General features: G+C 31.3%; 1 protein-coding gene across 1 annotated transcript; it reads left to right on the top strand.

Moving 5' to 3' along the window:
* Positions 1 to 840: 840 nt before the first annotated feature.
* Positions 841 to 3,293, top strand: LOC109340607 (GDSL esterase/lipase At1g23500-like). Its single transcript, XM_019578331.1, has 5 exons — positions 841 to 1,093; positions 1,551 to 1,627; positions 1,850 to 2,074; positions 2,453 to 2,696; positions 3,109 to 3,293. The coding sequence occupies exons 1-5, from the start codon at positions 841 to 843 to the stop codon at positions 3,291 to 3,293; spliced, it is 984 nt and encodes a 327-aa protein (XP_019433876.1).
* Positions 3,294 to 12,433: the final 9,140 nt, after the last annotated feature.

The raw sequence follows: 12,433 nt of genomic DNA, 5'->3' as shown, positions 1-12,433 counted from the left end.
ATTTATTTTCTATTATTATGCAACAAATATTGTAATTATCACTAACATTATTTAGAATCACAATTGTAATTATTAGCATGATTATAAGATTATGGTTGTATCATCTCTACATGTATTTAAACATTCCTAATAATCTATGGAATAAAACACAACATTCAATGTTATTTTCTTTCTTCTGGCATATCTCCATGTTTTGGTTATCTAACCTCAATTGTTGCTCATCAACAATGAAGACATTTGAATTGAGGCCTGTATTTGTTAGAAATCTGGAGGTTGCTCTACTTCCTTATTAATCTACATGTTGTTTGATCCAGGAGTGTCTTCATAATTCTTCATTATGTGGCCCTTAAATAACACTTATGTTAATTGCTGGAATGAACACACGTTCCCCACTTGAGTGCATGGTAAAAATTTCCTTGTCACTTGTAAGACCTACATCTACCTTGGAATTATGGAATATGAAATCCTTGGAATAATGGACATTAAATTCCTTCGAATTAAGCACATGGTTGTCATGGTTCTTGGTTTGAATGGCCAAAAAACCTTCCTTTCCTTTACTAGGAATCACTGCTAGGGATGCATACGAATTAACTCTAGCATTATGGCCTTTCTTGATTCCGTTCTGAATTTTTTTGGAATCTTTTCTTCCTGGTGACAACAAACCTACGACTGTAATTCTCTAACGATTTTTTGGGATTCACTCCTCGTACTTCTTATTTTGTTTGATTCTGATCACATTTTCCATTTAAATTCGAGGATCAGAAGCATAAATAGATGAAAGAACCGAAATAATATCAACAACACGATCATTGTTTTTAGAAAATCAAGTAGAGAACAAAAATGGATCACTTACACGTTGAGAGACTCGTGATGGCTATTTGGGTTTTATGTGTCTACACAATTCCCTTGGTAACCACAGCTAATGCAGCATATTCAGCATTGTTTGCATTTGGAGATTCAATCCTTGATACGGGAAATAACAATGTCCTTGTATCCATTACTAAGTGTAATCATCCTCCATATGGTAGGGATTTCAATGGAGGAACACCTACCGGAAGATTTTCTAATGGAAAAGTTCCCTCCGATTTGATAGGTAACATTAACTACCATTATATATATACGGTTGGTGCATATATTTTTTCAAAATATATATATATATATATATTCCTATCCATTCACTTGATATAACAATATTTTGCAACTTTTTTCAGCACCAGTAAGTTTAGCAATAGGAATAAGATAGTACTCAATAGTAAAATCTAATCAATAGAAACTCATTATAAAAAAATGCTTTGAAACAACACTTATGGTTTAACCGGGATGAAATATATGATTCAATTTTATGTTTTATTCCATGTGTTGAACTTTTTGTTATTGATCAAAACATAATAAATTTTATTGAAAGTTTACATGAAATAATTTATTGCCCCATGGTAAATTTTTTATGCATAAAGTTACAGTGTTGAATCATATCTATTTTGTTGTTTCTATTCTAACACTGTAAATAAATAAGTCTTATCATTTAATGTGTATATATATGATTTATTTAGCTGGGGCTTTGAAAATCAAAGACACGTTGCCAGCATATAACAACCCAAACTTCGACCCTCAAGAGCTCCCAACTGGGGTATGTTTTGCATCAGGCGGCTCAGGATTGGACACCTTGACATCTACCTTCTTGGTACTTCTCAGTATCTTAATTTTACCAATAAAAAGAGCTATTAATAATATCAATTTCATGTTTCTCATTAACTTAATTGAATTAGTTCGTTTGCTTTATTTTATTTGTTTTATATTTCTATATTAATAAATGCTTCTTAGTCTTATATTTGTAATGTGTATGTATCAGGAAGTTGTATCAATAGCCGACCAACTTAAAATGTTCAAAGAATATATAGGAAAGCTGACAGGAAGTGTCGGACAACAAAAGGCTTCTGAGATCATATCAAATAGCTTGGTTATACTTTCAGCTGGAAATAATGACATTGCCATCACTTTTTCCCAGGGAAGGAGACCAATGCTTTTTTCTGCATATTCAAATCTCTTAATTGATTGGACCTCATCTTTTCTCAAGGTTTGTGACTATTAATTTATCATAAGCTTTTAAATTTTGAGTGTCATAAACACACAACAAGTGACATATATATCGTATTTCACTAATCTTGTAAGATCCTAACAAGTAATCGAAACAATATGAGAGTAATAAGTAATAACATGTTTGTCCATGATTTTATCTTAAAAAAAAGTTCATTTTTGAAAGACATCTTTTCAACAACGTTTGAAAATTATTTTATGTTGTTAATTATTTTATTCATTTGTATTATTTTTTTATGAAGATATTCAATAATAATTAAATATGAATGATTGATTATATAATAACAATATATAAAACTCTTATACTATATATTTTTTTATCTATATATAAGGTTAATATATTAATTAAAACGTGAAGGAGCTATATGCACTTGGAGTACGGCACGTGTGGGCTTTTAGCACATTGACATTGGGATGCTTGCCGGGGGGTAGAGCTTCAGTTGGGGGCGTTCTGTGTAATGAAGCAGTGAATGAATTTGCGGTCGAATTCAATGGCATGTTAGAGAAATACATTACTTCTATCAAAACCACCACTCCAGATTATGACGTTCAATACGTTGATGTCTATAATCCTCTGCGTGATATTATATCCTCCTCTCCAGGTAATGTTTCAAAATCAAATAGCAAGATACTTAACTTGATTGAAATTGAATGATTAGAAAAAAATTAACCAACATATTATATAGAAAATATAAGAAATTTAATTTTACCTAATTTTTAACTAACTAGTCTATTTTAATATGTTTTAATTAAGAAAACTGAATTTACAAGAATGATTTATTATGTAAAAGGCAAGTAAATTTAAACTAATTACTGTAGAATAATATAATATTAATACAAAATAGCAAAATATATTTGGATACATAATAAATATTAAGAAAAATGTTATTATCTATATAAAATTAAAGTTTGCACAATAGTTTTCCATTCACTAAAATATTAATTAACACTGCAATAGCTTGCTGATCATTAACGTTAATGTATTTTAATTTCTACATGCGATAATGATTTCAGGGTTTACAAACACGATCAATGGGTGTTGTGGGGGAGAAGCAGTAGCAGCTGGAGAGTTGTGTACTTTGTTGACAAGCCAATGTGAAAATTCTTCAACATATGTTTTCTGGGACTTTGCCCACCCAACACAGAGAGCCTATGAGATCATTGTCTCTGATATAATACAAAAACATGCGCAACAATAAAATAGCTCTCTTCGTTCACTTCCTAGTAGCTGAGTTTCAAATTTGTAACAAATGAATAAACTTAGATGTCAAATTTGGTTTGCCTAAATATTGAAGTTGAAAGCATAATATTTTATAACTTCTCTCCATGTTTTTCTTCTTTATTTTATTTTCTATGTACTTAGTTATATGATTAATCGGGGGGTTCATGTTATTTTATTCTCTTCTTGAGGAATATATAAGGGTAAGTCTGATTTGGATATGGGAAATTGAATTCTAGTATAAACAAAAGGAAACGAAATTGTTTAACAAAATAAATTTAGTGATTACTACAGTGAAATATGTGTTCGAAAGATTAAAATGGTACAATAACATTATATCCTAAAAATAATAATCCCACAAATTGCATACACTTACAGCATTTCATAGTTAATATTGTAAAGTCCTAAATTTCATTACGGTTTGTGAGCTCAGTTTTTGCCTTCTGGCAATAATTACATACGTTCTTTCTCTTAATTAGATCACCTATTGTTCTTTAGTCTTGAGAATTATTAATTATCAGTGGCCTAGGAACACCTAGAAGGAGTTGAATAGGTGTAGCTGTTATCAATCATCGCTTCTTGAACTAAAACCCAACTGCTGGAAACAGCTCAGTTAATCGATTAACAACACGCCTTAATTGATTAACTAATGCACAAAACAGAATGATCAGACAGACAGATTGCATAATTATTTAAACAAATTGAATAGAGATAATACATATATTTTTATGCACAAATAATAAGCATATGGTAGTAAACAAATATCCAGAATATTAGTTGTAGATTCAATTTATAACAGCAAGAAACTTATAATAGATTCAGAGAGAAAAAGAGTGCACAAAATGATTTTTATCCTAGTTCGTTTATGGTCCACTGTAAATTACATACAGGCCTCCCCTTCTGATCTAGAGAGATTTTCTTCTTGACAATATTGAGTTAAAGTATGAATACACACAAATTCAATTACAAGCACATATGACGCTTCTTTCTTGAAAACCTAAATCCTTGGTTTGACTCTACCCTTCGCCTGAGAAAACCTTTCTCACGAAACAACCCTAGCCAAGATTCTTGTCCTCAAATCAAGACCTCCTAGCCTTGGTGAAGAACCTCAATCTCTGTGGTGATCTGACACCAAGAGACTAATCCAGAAATACACAAAAACAGGTTAAACAGATAATGTATACTAAGCATAATAATGCTTGGAATATAACAAGAAAAGACTTAAAGACTAACTCACTCACTAATCACTCAAGCCATCAAGAATCATGTGAGTTAATCAAAATAAAAGTCAGATAATTTCTCTAAAAATCTATCTAATGCATGAACATGTGAGCAAGATAAGAATGAGCAAAGAAGTATGCAAAAACCAGAAATCAGATTAGCATAATAATTCTCTTCTCACACATGCAATCTCTCTTGCAAAAACAATAAACAATATGCAAAATTCTTCTCTAAAAAGCCCTATACAATAGAATGTATGCAATGCTATGGTTTTCTAAACGTTGCCTCTTATTTATAGCAAGGTGTTTAGGCGGTTACATTCGTTGCAAACAGTTAAACGGTTGAACCAGAAATCAATTATAACAAATAACAGACCAGTTAATCGATTAAGACTACCCGTTAATCGATTAACCATGCAACATGATGACACAGAAAACAGTTCAAACAGAAAATACTGATTTAATAGAAAAGTAGTTGAGTTAATCGATTAAGTCACCACGTTAATCAATTAACTAGCACATTAATGCATATGTTTCAAAAGGTAAACTTCTCATATGTTATCACAACATATATACATGTTCTAGCAATTATATTATGCCTAATATGCACATATAAGATGTATGATTAATGCATGAACATACAACTAACTAGATGATATGTCTCATGGATATGATATGACAATTAAGATGGCTTGAGAGACTAGCACCTAGGTTCACCTAACCTATACTCACTTACTACGGCACACATCCCATACTACTTAGAATATTGACTCAAATTATGTCCTAGTCTAGATATGACCAAATGAGCATAAATCATGTTGATTGTTGAGTCATCTTCAAGCTTTAATAAAACATTGGCTTCATCAAAACATAGGCAAAGAATTGTTAGTGCTATCCTTGACACTTTGCACTTTCAACATGGATTTAGATGGTAAAAATTTATTGGAATCTTCTAGTATCGTCTAATTTGGATATGGGAAGTTGAATTCTAGTATAAACAAAAGAAAACGAAATTGTTTAAAAAATAATATAGTGATTACTTCAATTAAATATGTGTTCTAATGATTAATGGTACAATAACATTATATCCTAAAAATAATAATCCCGCAAATTGCATATACTTACAGCATTTCATTGTGTTTTTTGTGAAGTCCTAAATTTGATAACAGTTTGTGAGCTTAGTTTTTGCTTTCAAGCAATAACTACTCGTTCCCTTAGCTAGGTTCCCTATTATTCTTTATTAGTGTTGAGAAGGTGGATGTGGATGATAGAAATCTATTAGAATATTTTAATATTGTCTGAGAAGTGTATGAAAATATCGGAGGAGGTACTTGAAAAGGTTCTCCGATGCTCAAGTCAGTATATAAAAGAGATACGTAGAATCTCAGAGAATAATAAGTAAGAGATAGAGTGAGAGAGTAATTAAGTAAACTTTCTTAATGGTTAGTTTGAGAGTTTGATTTTGGAGGCGAATGATTGAAAATGGAAGGCTTGTGAGTCATCTCACAAGTGTATTTCATGGCTCTCAAGCCTTCTCTTTCCATTCATTCCCTTCCAAAATCTAACTCCCAAACTAACCATGGGGAGAGGACCCATATTTATAGTGGAGAAGTGAAAGGAATATTTCCTTGTAGATAATTTCAGTTTGGCCGACCAAATAACATGTCGGGTCTGCCACGAACAAGCGAATGTTACTTTTCCCATATCCGGTGGCTTTGGATAGACCCGTACTCTACAAATGGGACGTGTAGCCATATTATTGGCCCATCTTATCTTCTAACTGTAGACATAATAGCTTGCGATATGTAGTAGGAGTCTAGGTTGTATAATCTGAGGTGATAGCTTTGTGCAGGTGGCATAGTAGAGGAGTAACATAAGTGGGCCACATGGTGTCTTGTCATTACTAAAACATCTATTCACGTTGTTCGGTCATCTTGGTTCAAAGCTTGAGAGTGCTTAAGGATTATTCCTTTTGTTCGGTGTCACGATCCGGTCTTTCAACTGAAAATCAGCTGTCACGACCCGATTTTTGATTGGAAGACTGACTCTGCAACTTAGGTAGAGGCGAACTCGATTTCTATCTCTCACAATTGATTTGGAGTCGCCACTGTGTTTTTTTGGATTAAAATGTAGAAAACTCCTTTTATGACCGAATTGGATAAAAATGGTCTTTAAATATAGATTTTGAGCTCGAGAGTCGAATACGGATTAGAGAAGCTATTAGCACCTCATCCTCCCGTATTAAAATGGTAACCTTGCTAATCACATTGACTTTTATACACTTAAAATTATTTGTTAAAAATTAGATTATAAAACAAAATATTTTATTTTTTATATTTGTATCTAACAAGAATTCATCTTACTCATACGTATCCGTAAGTAGAATAGGAAAATCAAGACTACATAGTTCTAGTTATAATAATGTTTGATTTGATTGATTTGGTTTGATTAAAACTTTAGGAATTATTTAAATTGATTGAAGAAGGATTGATAGCAAAGACATGACATTGGTCGTAAACTAAGATATCCAAATCTCATAAATTTAATTTAAAGTATGTTTAGAAATAAATTTTATAAAAGTGGAATGAATAACAAAAAGACAACATTAATTGTAGATCGACTTTCCACTCTTAGATTCGAAAGGAAGAGACAACATGAGTCGTAGACAACAATTCAAATCCCACAAATTGGTTATATAAAACGTTTAATTACATATTTTATTCAATAAATCTAAAAGAATTATGTTATTTTATAAAACAGCTTGACCAAATAAACCACAATATAATAAGAATATGTAAAAAAGTAAAACGTTACCTTTTGGCATGGGCAGTAGGGATACATGGGACCTTGAGTCTTAAGAACACTTATTCTTCTATGAATAGGGGGCTTAAAGAATGCATCCATTTGATTACATGTTTCACCAATGAGGAGTGGATCAACGCCATGGTTAATAACTTGGAAGAAGCCATGGCTCAAGCAAGATTTGCGTATGAGCTTGGCAGCATGAAGTGTGGCGTCATCTCTTCCCTGGATGTTATCATCATGTAAGAACCTTGAAGCATCGGAGGAGGGTGACTAGAGAACATCTCCAGCGTGGTCATAGCTAAATGAATGTTATGTCTTAGTCTTTGCTCTAGGTATATTCTCACATGATTCAACTTCTAGAAATTCCCATGCTTTTCACACAAGGGAACAACCCTTAGCCTTTGTTTGATTGTTAAGAAGAAGTTAAGGAAGAAAGAGGATGGGGAGAAAGAAAGATGTGAGAAAAAAAGTGAAATTGTGGGTTGTTTGATAGAAGAGAAAAAAAAAAGAAGATAGAGAGAGTATGATTTTATATCTCCACCTATGAAATAGACAATTATACTCTTATTTATATTAATAATATTTTCAATTCTAAAATAAAAATAAATATTAGTTAAAAATTTAAGAAATATAAAATCAATACTAAATATATAATTTTATATAGATGATTAAATACATAGATTTAATTAAAGTGTCTAAAATAATATTAAATTACAATTAAAATATTTAATTAAATAAATTGATTAATATTTAAATGTGAACTTTAACAGTGATAATAATAAATATAACAAGATAAAAAAGAAAGAGAATAAACCTATCTAACAAAAAAAGAATAAACATGTCAAAATAAAAAGGAAAGAGGGTAGATAAAGAATTTTTTTGTGTGGGACCCATCTACTTTTTCCTCCATATCTTTATTCATCTCCTCCAATGAATGAGAGTATCCAACTCTCTTCTCTTTCTCTCTTTCTTTCTAAAACCATCTCTACTTAAAGCATACTTCACACGACATCTTCATTGTAAGAGCTCTACAACAAGAACCTAGATGGAGACGTTGCCATTGAGGTGTTCTATGCACCATTTTCAAGTCCCAGACTTTCTATTCAGTAGAAGCAAATACAAATGGGAAAGAGTGATAAAGCATGAAACTCTGTAAGTGAATGAATAAATAAGAGCACCCTTATGTTCAAATTCTTTTGAGAGAATATGGAAGGTGCAAAAGTTTATTGGGTAATGGGTAGTGTCTTCATTTGAATGATAATGAGTTTAGTCATCCAAGCATCAAGTGTTTCATGGGTATATATGAACACTCAATTTTGTCATACCAAAAGAAAACCATTACTCTGTTTAGATAGTGTTATGTGAAGAAACAATAATTTATAATTTCATGTATCACTGAAATAGAGAAGAGAAAGTCCAGCTTTTAAACTTTACTTTTAAATGAGGTATGTGAGGATAGATTAGACATATGGCTCATTAACTGGATATTTGGCAATTTGTTAAACACAATTCAAGCACAATTAAATGATAATCTTGGAAATCTTGCATTATTAGAAATATTTTATTAAGAGTGTAAAATCTATGCATTGACAATATAAAAATCTATGCATAATCACATCATATATTCTTCATTTAGATTACTTTATTGGAAAAGTCAATAATAATTGAAAATGAATGATAGATAATACAGTAATAATGTAAAAAACTCTCACACTATCATTATATATATATTTTTCTCTTTTATTAATAGGGAGTATATGATTTGTAGTAGTTATTTCAAATTGATCCATGATCCCCGGGCAATGCTGTGCACTCATTTCTTAAAGTAGAACCTATACTTACCTTCTGAACCAAATACCATTCAATACAAATGAAGTGTATGTAATTTACACCATACAAGTTTAAAGTAGTGTAACAAATTAAACTACTAACAGCCAATACATTGCAATCCATTCATCGAAACATCTTCAAAAAATATCCCACCTAGTGGCACTCCAAACCCTTCAATTTCTTTCAATCATGTTTCTTCTCCCATCTCTCTTAAACCATTCTTTTATTCCAACGCTCAGATCACAACTGGTATAAATAAGTGGGAGAACCTGGGGTTTAACAAGTCATCAAAATTCACTACAAACTCAGTTTTTTTTGCAAAAGGGTTCAAGTTCTTTTGAGCTTGTATTGTAGTCTCGCAAAGAGTTCCCAAGAAAAAGGATAAGGCTCAAAAATGTATTTCTCAAACCCCTTCTTACATTTTCCTTTCTCCATTGTCCTATTTCAACAGTTTTCTAACGTGATATTCAAGTACCAAAATTTTGTTGGATATTTTGTGATATAATAGGTGAAAGCCTAATATTTAGGCGATAATCTGTCTGAGAGGTGTTTGAATTGTTCATTTTAGTGGTCATTGTTAATACATCTTTATTTGTCTGAATTTTGTCCAAGAGTTTTACTTTTGAATTCTCAACGGGCTTTTTTGTATTTTTTTCTTTTTGGTTTTATGTTATTTCACACTTTGACCAATGAACATTTTAATTTGAATTGTTTAGGATTTTTAACCCTCGTGTTAGATATAGAAAAAAGTGTAGGATGAGTGTAATTATTTCTTAGTAATTGAATGTCAATGAAAACAATTAAAAAACTATCCTACCTAAGGTTATTGATATTTTGTGGGTATTTTAAAAAACATCTTCTTTCATAAAGTCTATGGCTCAATTGGGGTGACTATAGATATATTCATAGTGTTTGTGATTTTCAAAGATGTTTGGTGTTATCAGAAATATTTGCCTTAGGATTCAGCCATTTTGGGTCTTATGTTTGCAGCATCCTTCATTTCATAAAGTTATTGAATCAAATATCTCACATTAATACATGAATTAATTTGGTTTGATTTTTTTTCTTTTTTGTTTGGGTGAAGGAGATTTGTGGAATGAGGAATGAGATGATAATTTGTATGATGGGTGTATTAGTATGTTCTTCTGAAAAAGATATGCAGTCGGAAATCAACTTTCTTCTTGAAATGGAAACATGAGATCCCATTATTTGATAATGCTAAGCCTTAAGAAAGTAGTAGATGTTTTAAAATATGTTATGGCTCATCAGCTCCTCAAGGACTATCAACTCTAACTCTTACTCTTGATTTGACTATTCCATGATTCTTTGATTAAAAATAATTGTTATAAGGGTATCGAGAAGCATTGATGATGTGACTTTATTTTTTCTTAATTTTATTTGTTTTTGTTTGTAATATGAATTTTAGGTTTTAAAACAAACTAATTTCTTTCTATTAAGAGACATCGGTATAGTAAGACATAACATCTTATATTTGACAACTATGAGGCATACCCCGATAGTTTCTCCCGCGTTGATGATAATCTTATAGGAGACACAAGGCCTCAGACCAAGATTATATCTAGATCATTTCTTAGTATTGCCCAATAAACATCTTGGCGTGCATTTGGTATCTTTGGAGCGTACTCCACAAGCCAGCCTACATTTGATGACAATTTTAGAGGAAATTCAAGGTTTCAGACCTAGCTTACATCTATTAAATGCAAGATATTTTTACTCAAATCAGTTTGGATAGCAAGATATTACCATAACACTAATAACTAATGTAGTATTTTTTACCAAAATCTCTCCCAGAAAAAAAGAATTTATTGAAGATCGAAATATTTTATGCAGGAATTGATGATATATGAGATGTAAATTTTTGCAGATTTGATGCATGAAAATGTGAGAATATTTTGTCTCTCTTTTTGAATGCATATGAAATGCATGAATTGATTTTTTTTGCCTTTTAGATAGTTTATGGTAGTATATGCAATGCATGATATGCTATTGTATGACAGACAATATTGGAATGTCTTATTTTTATAGAAAATTTATGAATATGAAGGTGCATGAATTGATTTTTTTTTTACTTTTTTGATAACGAGTTATGTATGTAATGCATGAAATTCAACGATTGAATGATTTTTTTGCATATGTAGATGAATGGCATGATGATATATTTTTTTATGTATGAATGGATGAATGAATTAATTTAACTTTTCCTTTTTTTAATATTTTATGGTAATGTATGAAATGCAACATAGGAATGACTTGTTATTTTTTATAAATGTATTCATATGTAGATGAATGTGTGATATGATATATCATTTTTTGTATGATTGAATAGATGAATGTTTGATTGATAATTTTTTTGCTTTGTTGATTTTTTATGAATGAATGTATAAATGAATGTGTAAATGATGATTTTTATTTTTTTGATAAATGTTTTCATGGTGTATGAATATATGAATGATGTTTTTTTTCGGATGAACATTTAAATGATATATATTTTGAGAATGGTATGCATGAATTTGAGGTAGTGGTGAGAATGCATTTTTATGCCTCTAGGGTGTGATAAACATTATTTAGGGGAAATATAGCCTTAGTTACAATATAATAAAATATCATGTTGGATTTGACACATATTATACTATTAAGGCCAACTCTTGAGTTAAATGGTAAAACTATGAGCTTATTAACATGATAGGTAACTTATCTCTAGGGTGCTTAGCCCATCGAAGAGAATCAAAATTATCCCTAGGGCGCTTAGCCCGTCGTAGGGTGTGAAAATTATCCCTAGGGTGTTGAGCTCATTGTAGGGTATCAAAGTTATCCCTAGTGCAGTTACCTAAGGGAATGCAAATAACTCTAAGGCGTTTAGCCCATGGTAGGGTATAGAAATAATCTGAAGGACGCTTAGCTCATGGCAGAGAATGAAAATTTATCCTTAGGGTGTTAAGCCTATGGCATGGAATAAAAATTATCCCTAGGGCGCTTAGTCCATGGTAGAGAATGTAAATTATCCCTAGGGTGCTTAGCCCATGGTAGGGAATGGAAATTTATATCTAGGGCACTTAGCTCATGGTAGGGAATGAAAATTATCCATAGGGCGCTTAGCTCATGGCAGGGAATGAAAATTATCCATAGTGCACTTAGCCTATGACATGGAATGGAAATTATCCCTAGGCGCTTAGCCCATGGTAGGGCATGAAAATTATCCCTAGGGCGCTTAGCCAATGGTAGGGAATGAAAATTTATCTCTAGG

This window comes from Lupinus angustifolius, unplaced genomic scaffold, assembly GCF_001865875.1.
Source record: "Lupinus angustifolius cultivar Tanjil unplaced genomic scaffold, LupAngTanjil_v1.0 Scaffold_209_3, whole genome shotgun sequence".
NCBI classification, from domain to species: Eukaryota; Viridiplantae; Streptophyta; class Magnoliopsida; order Fabales; family Fabaceae; genus Lupinus; species Lupinus angustifolius.
Note: the sequence above shows the minus strand (reverse complement) of the source record. Positions and strands in the feature narration are given on the sequence as shown.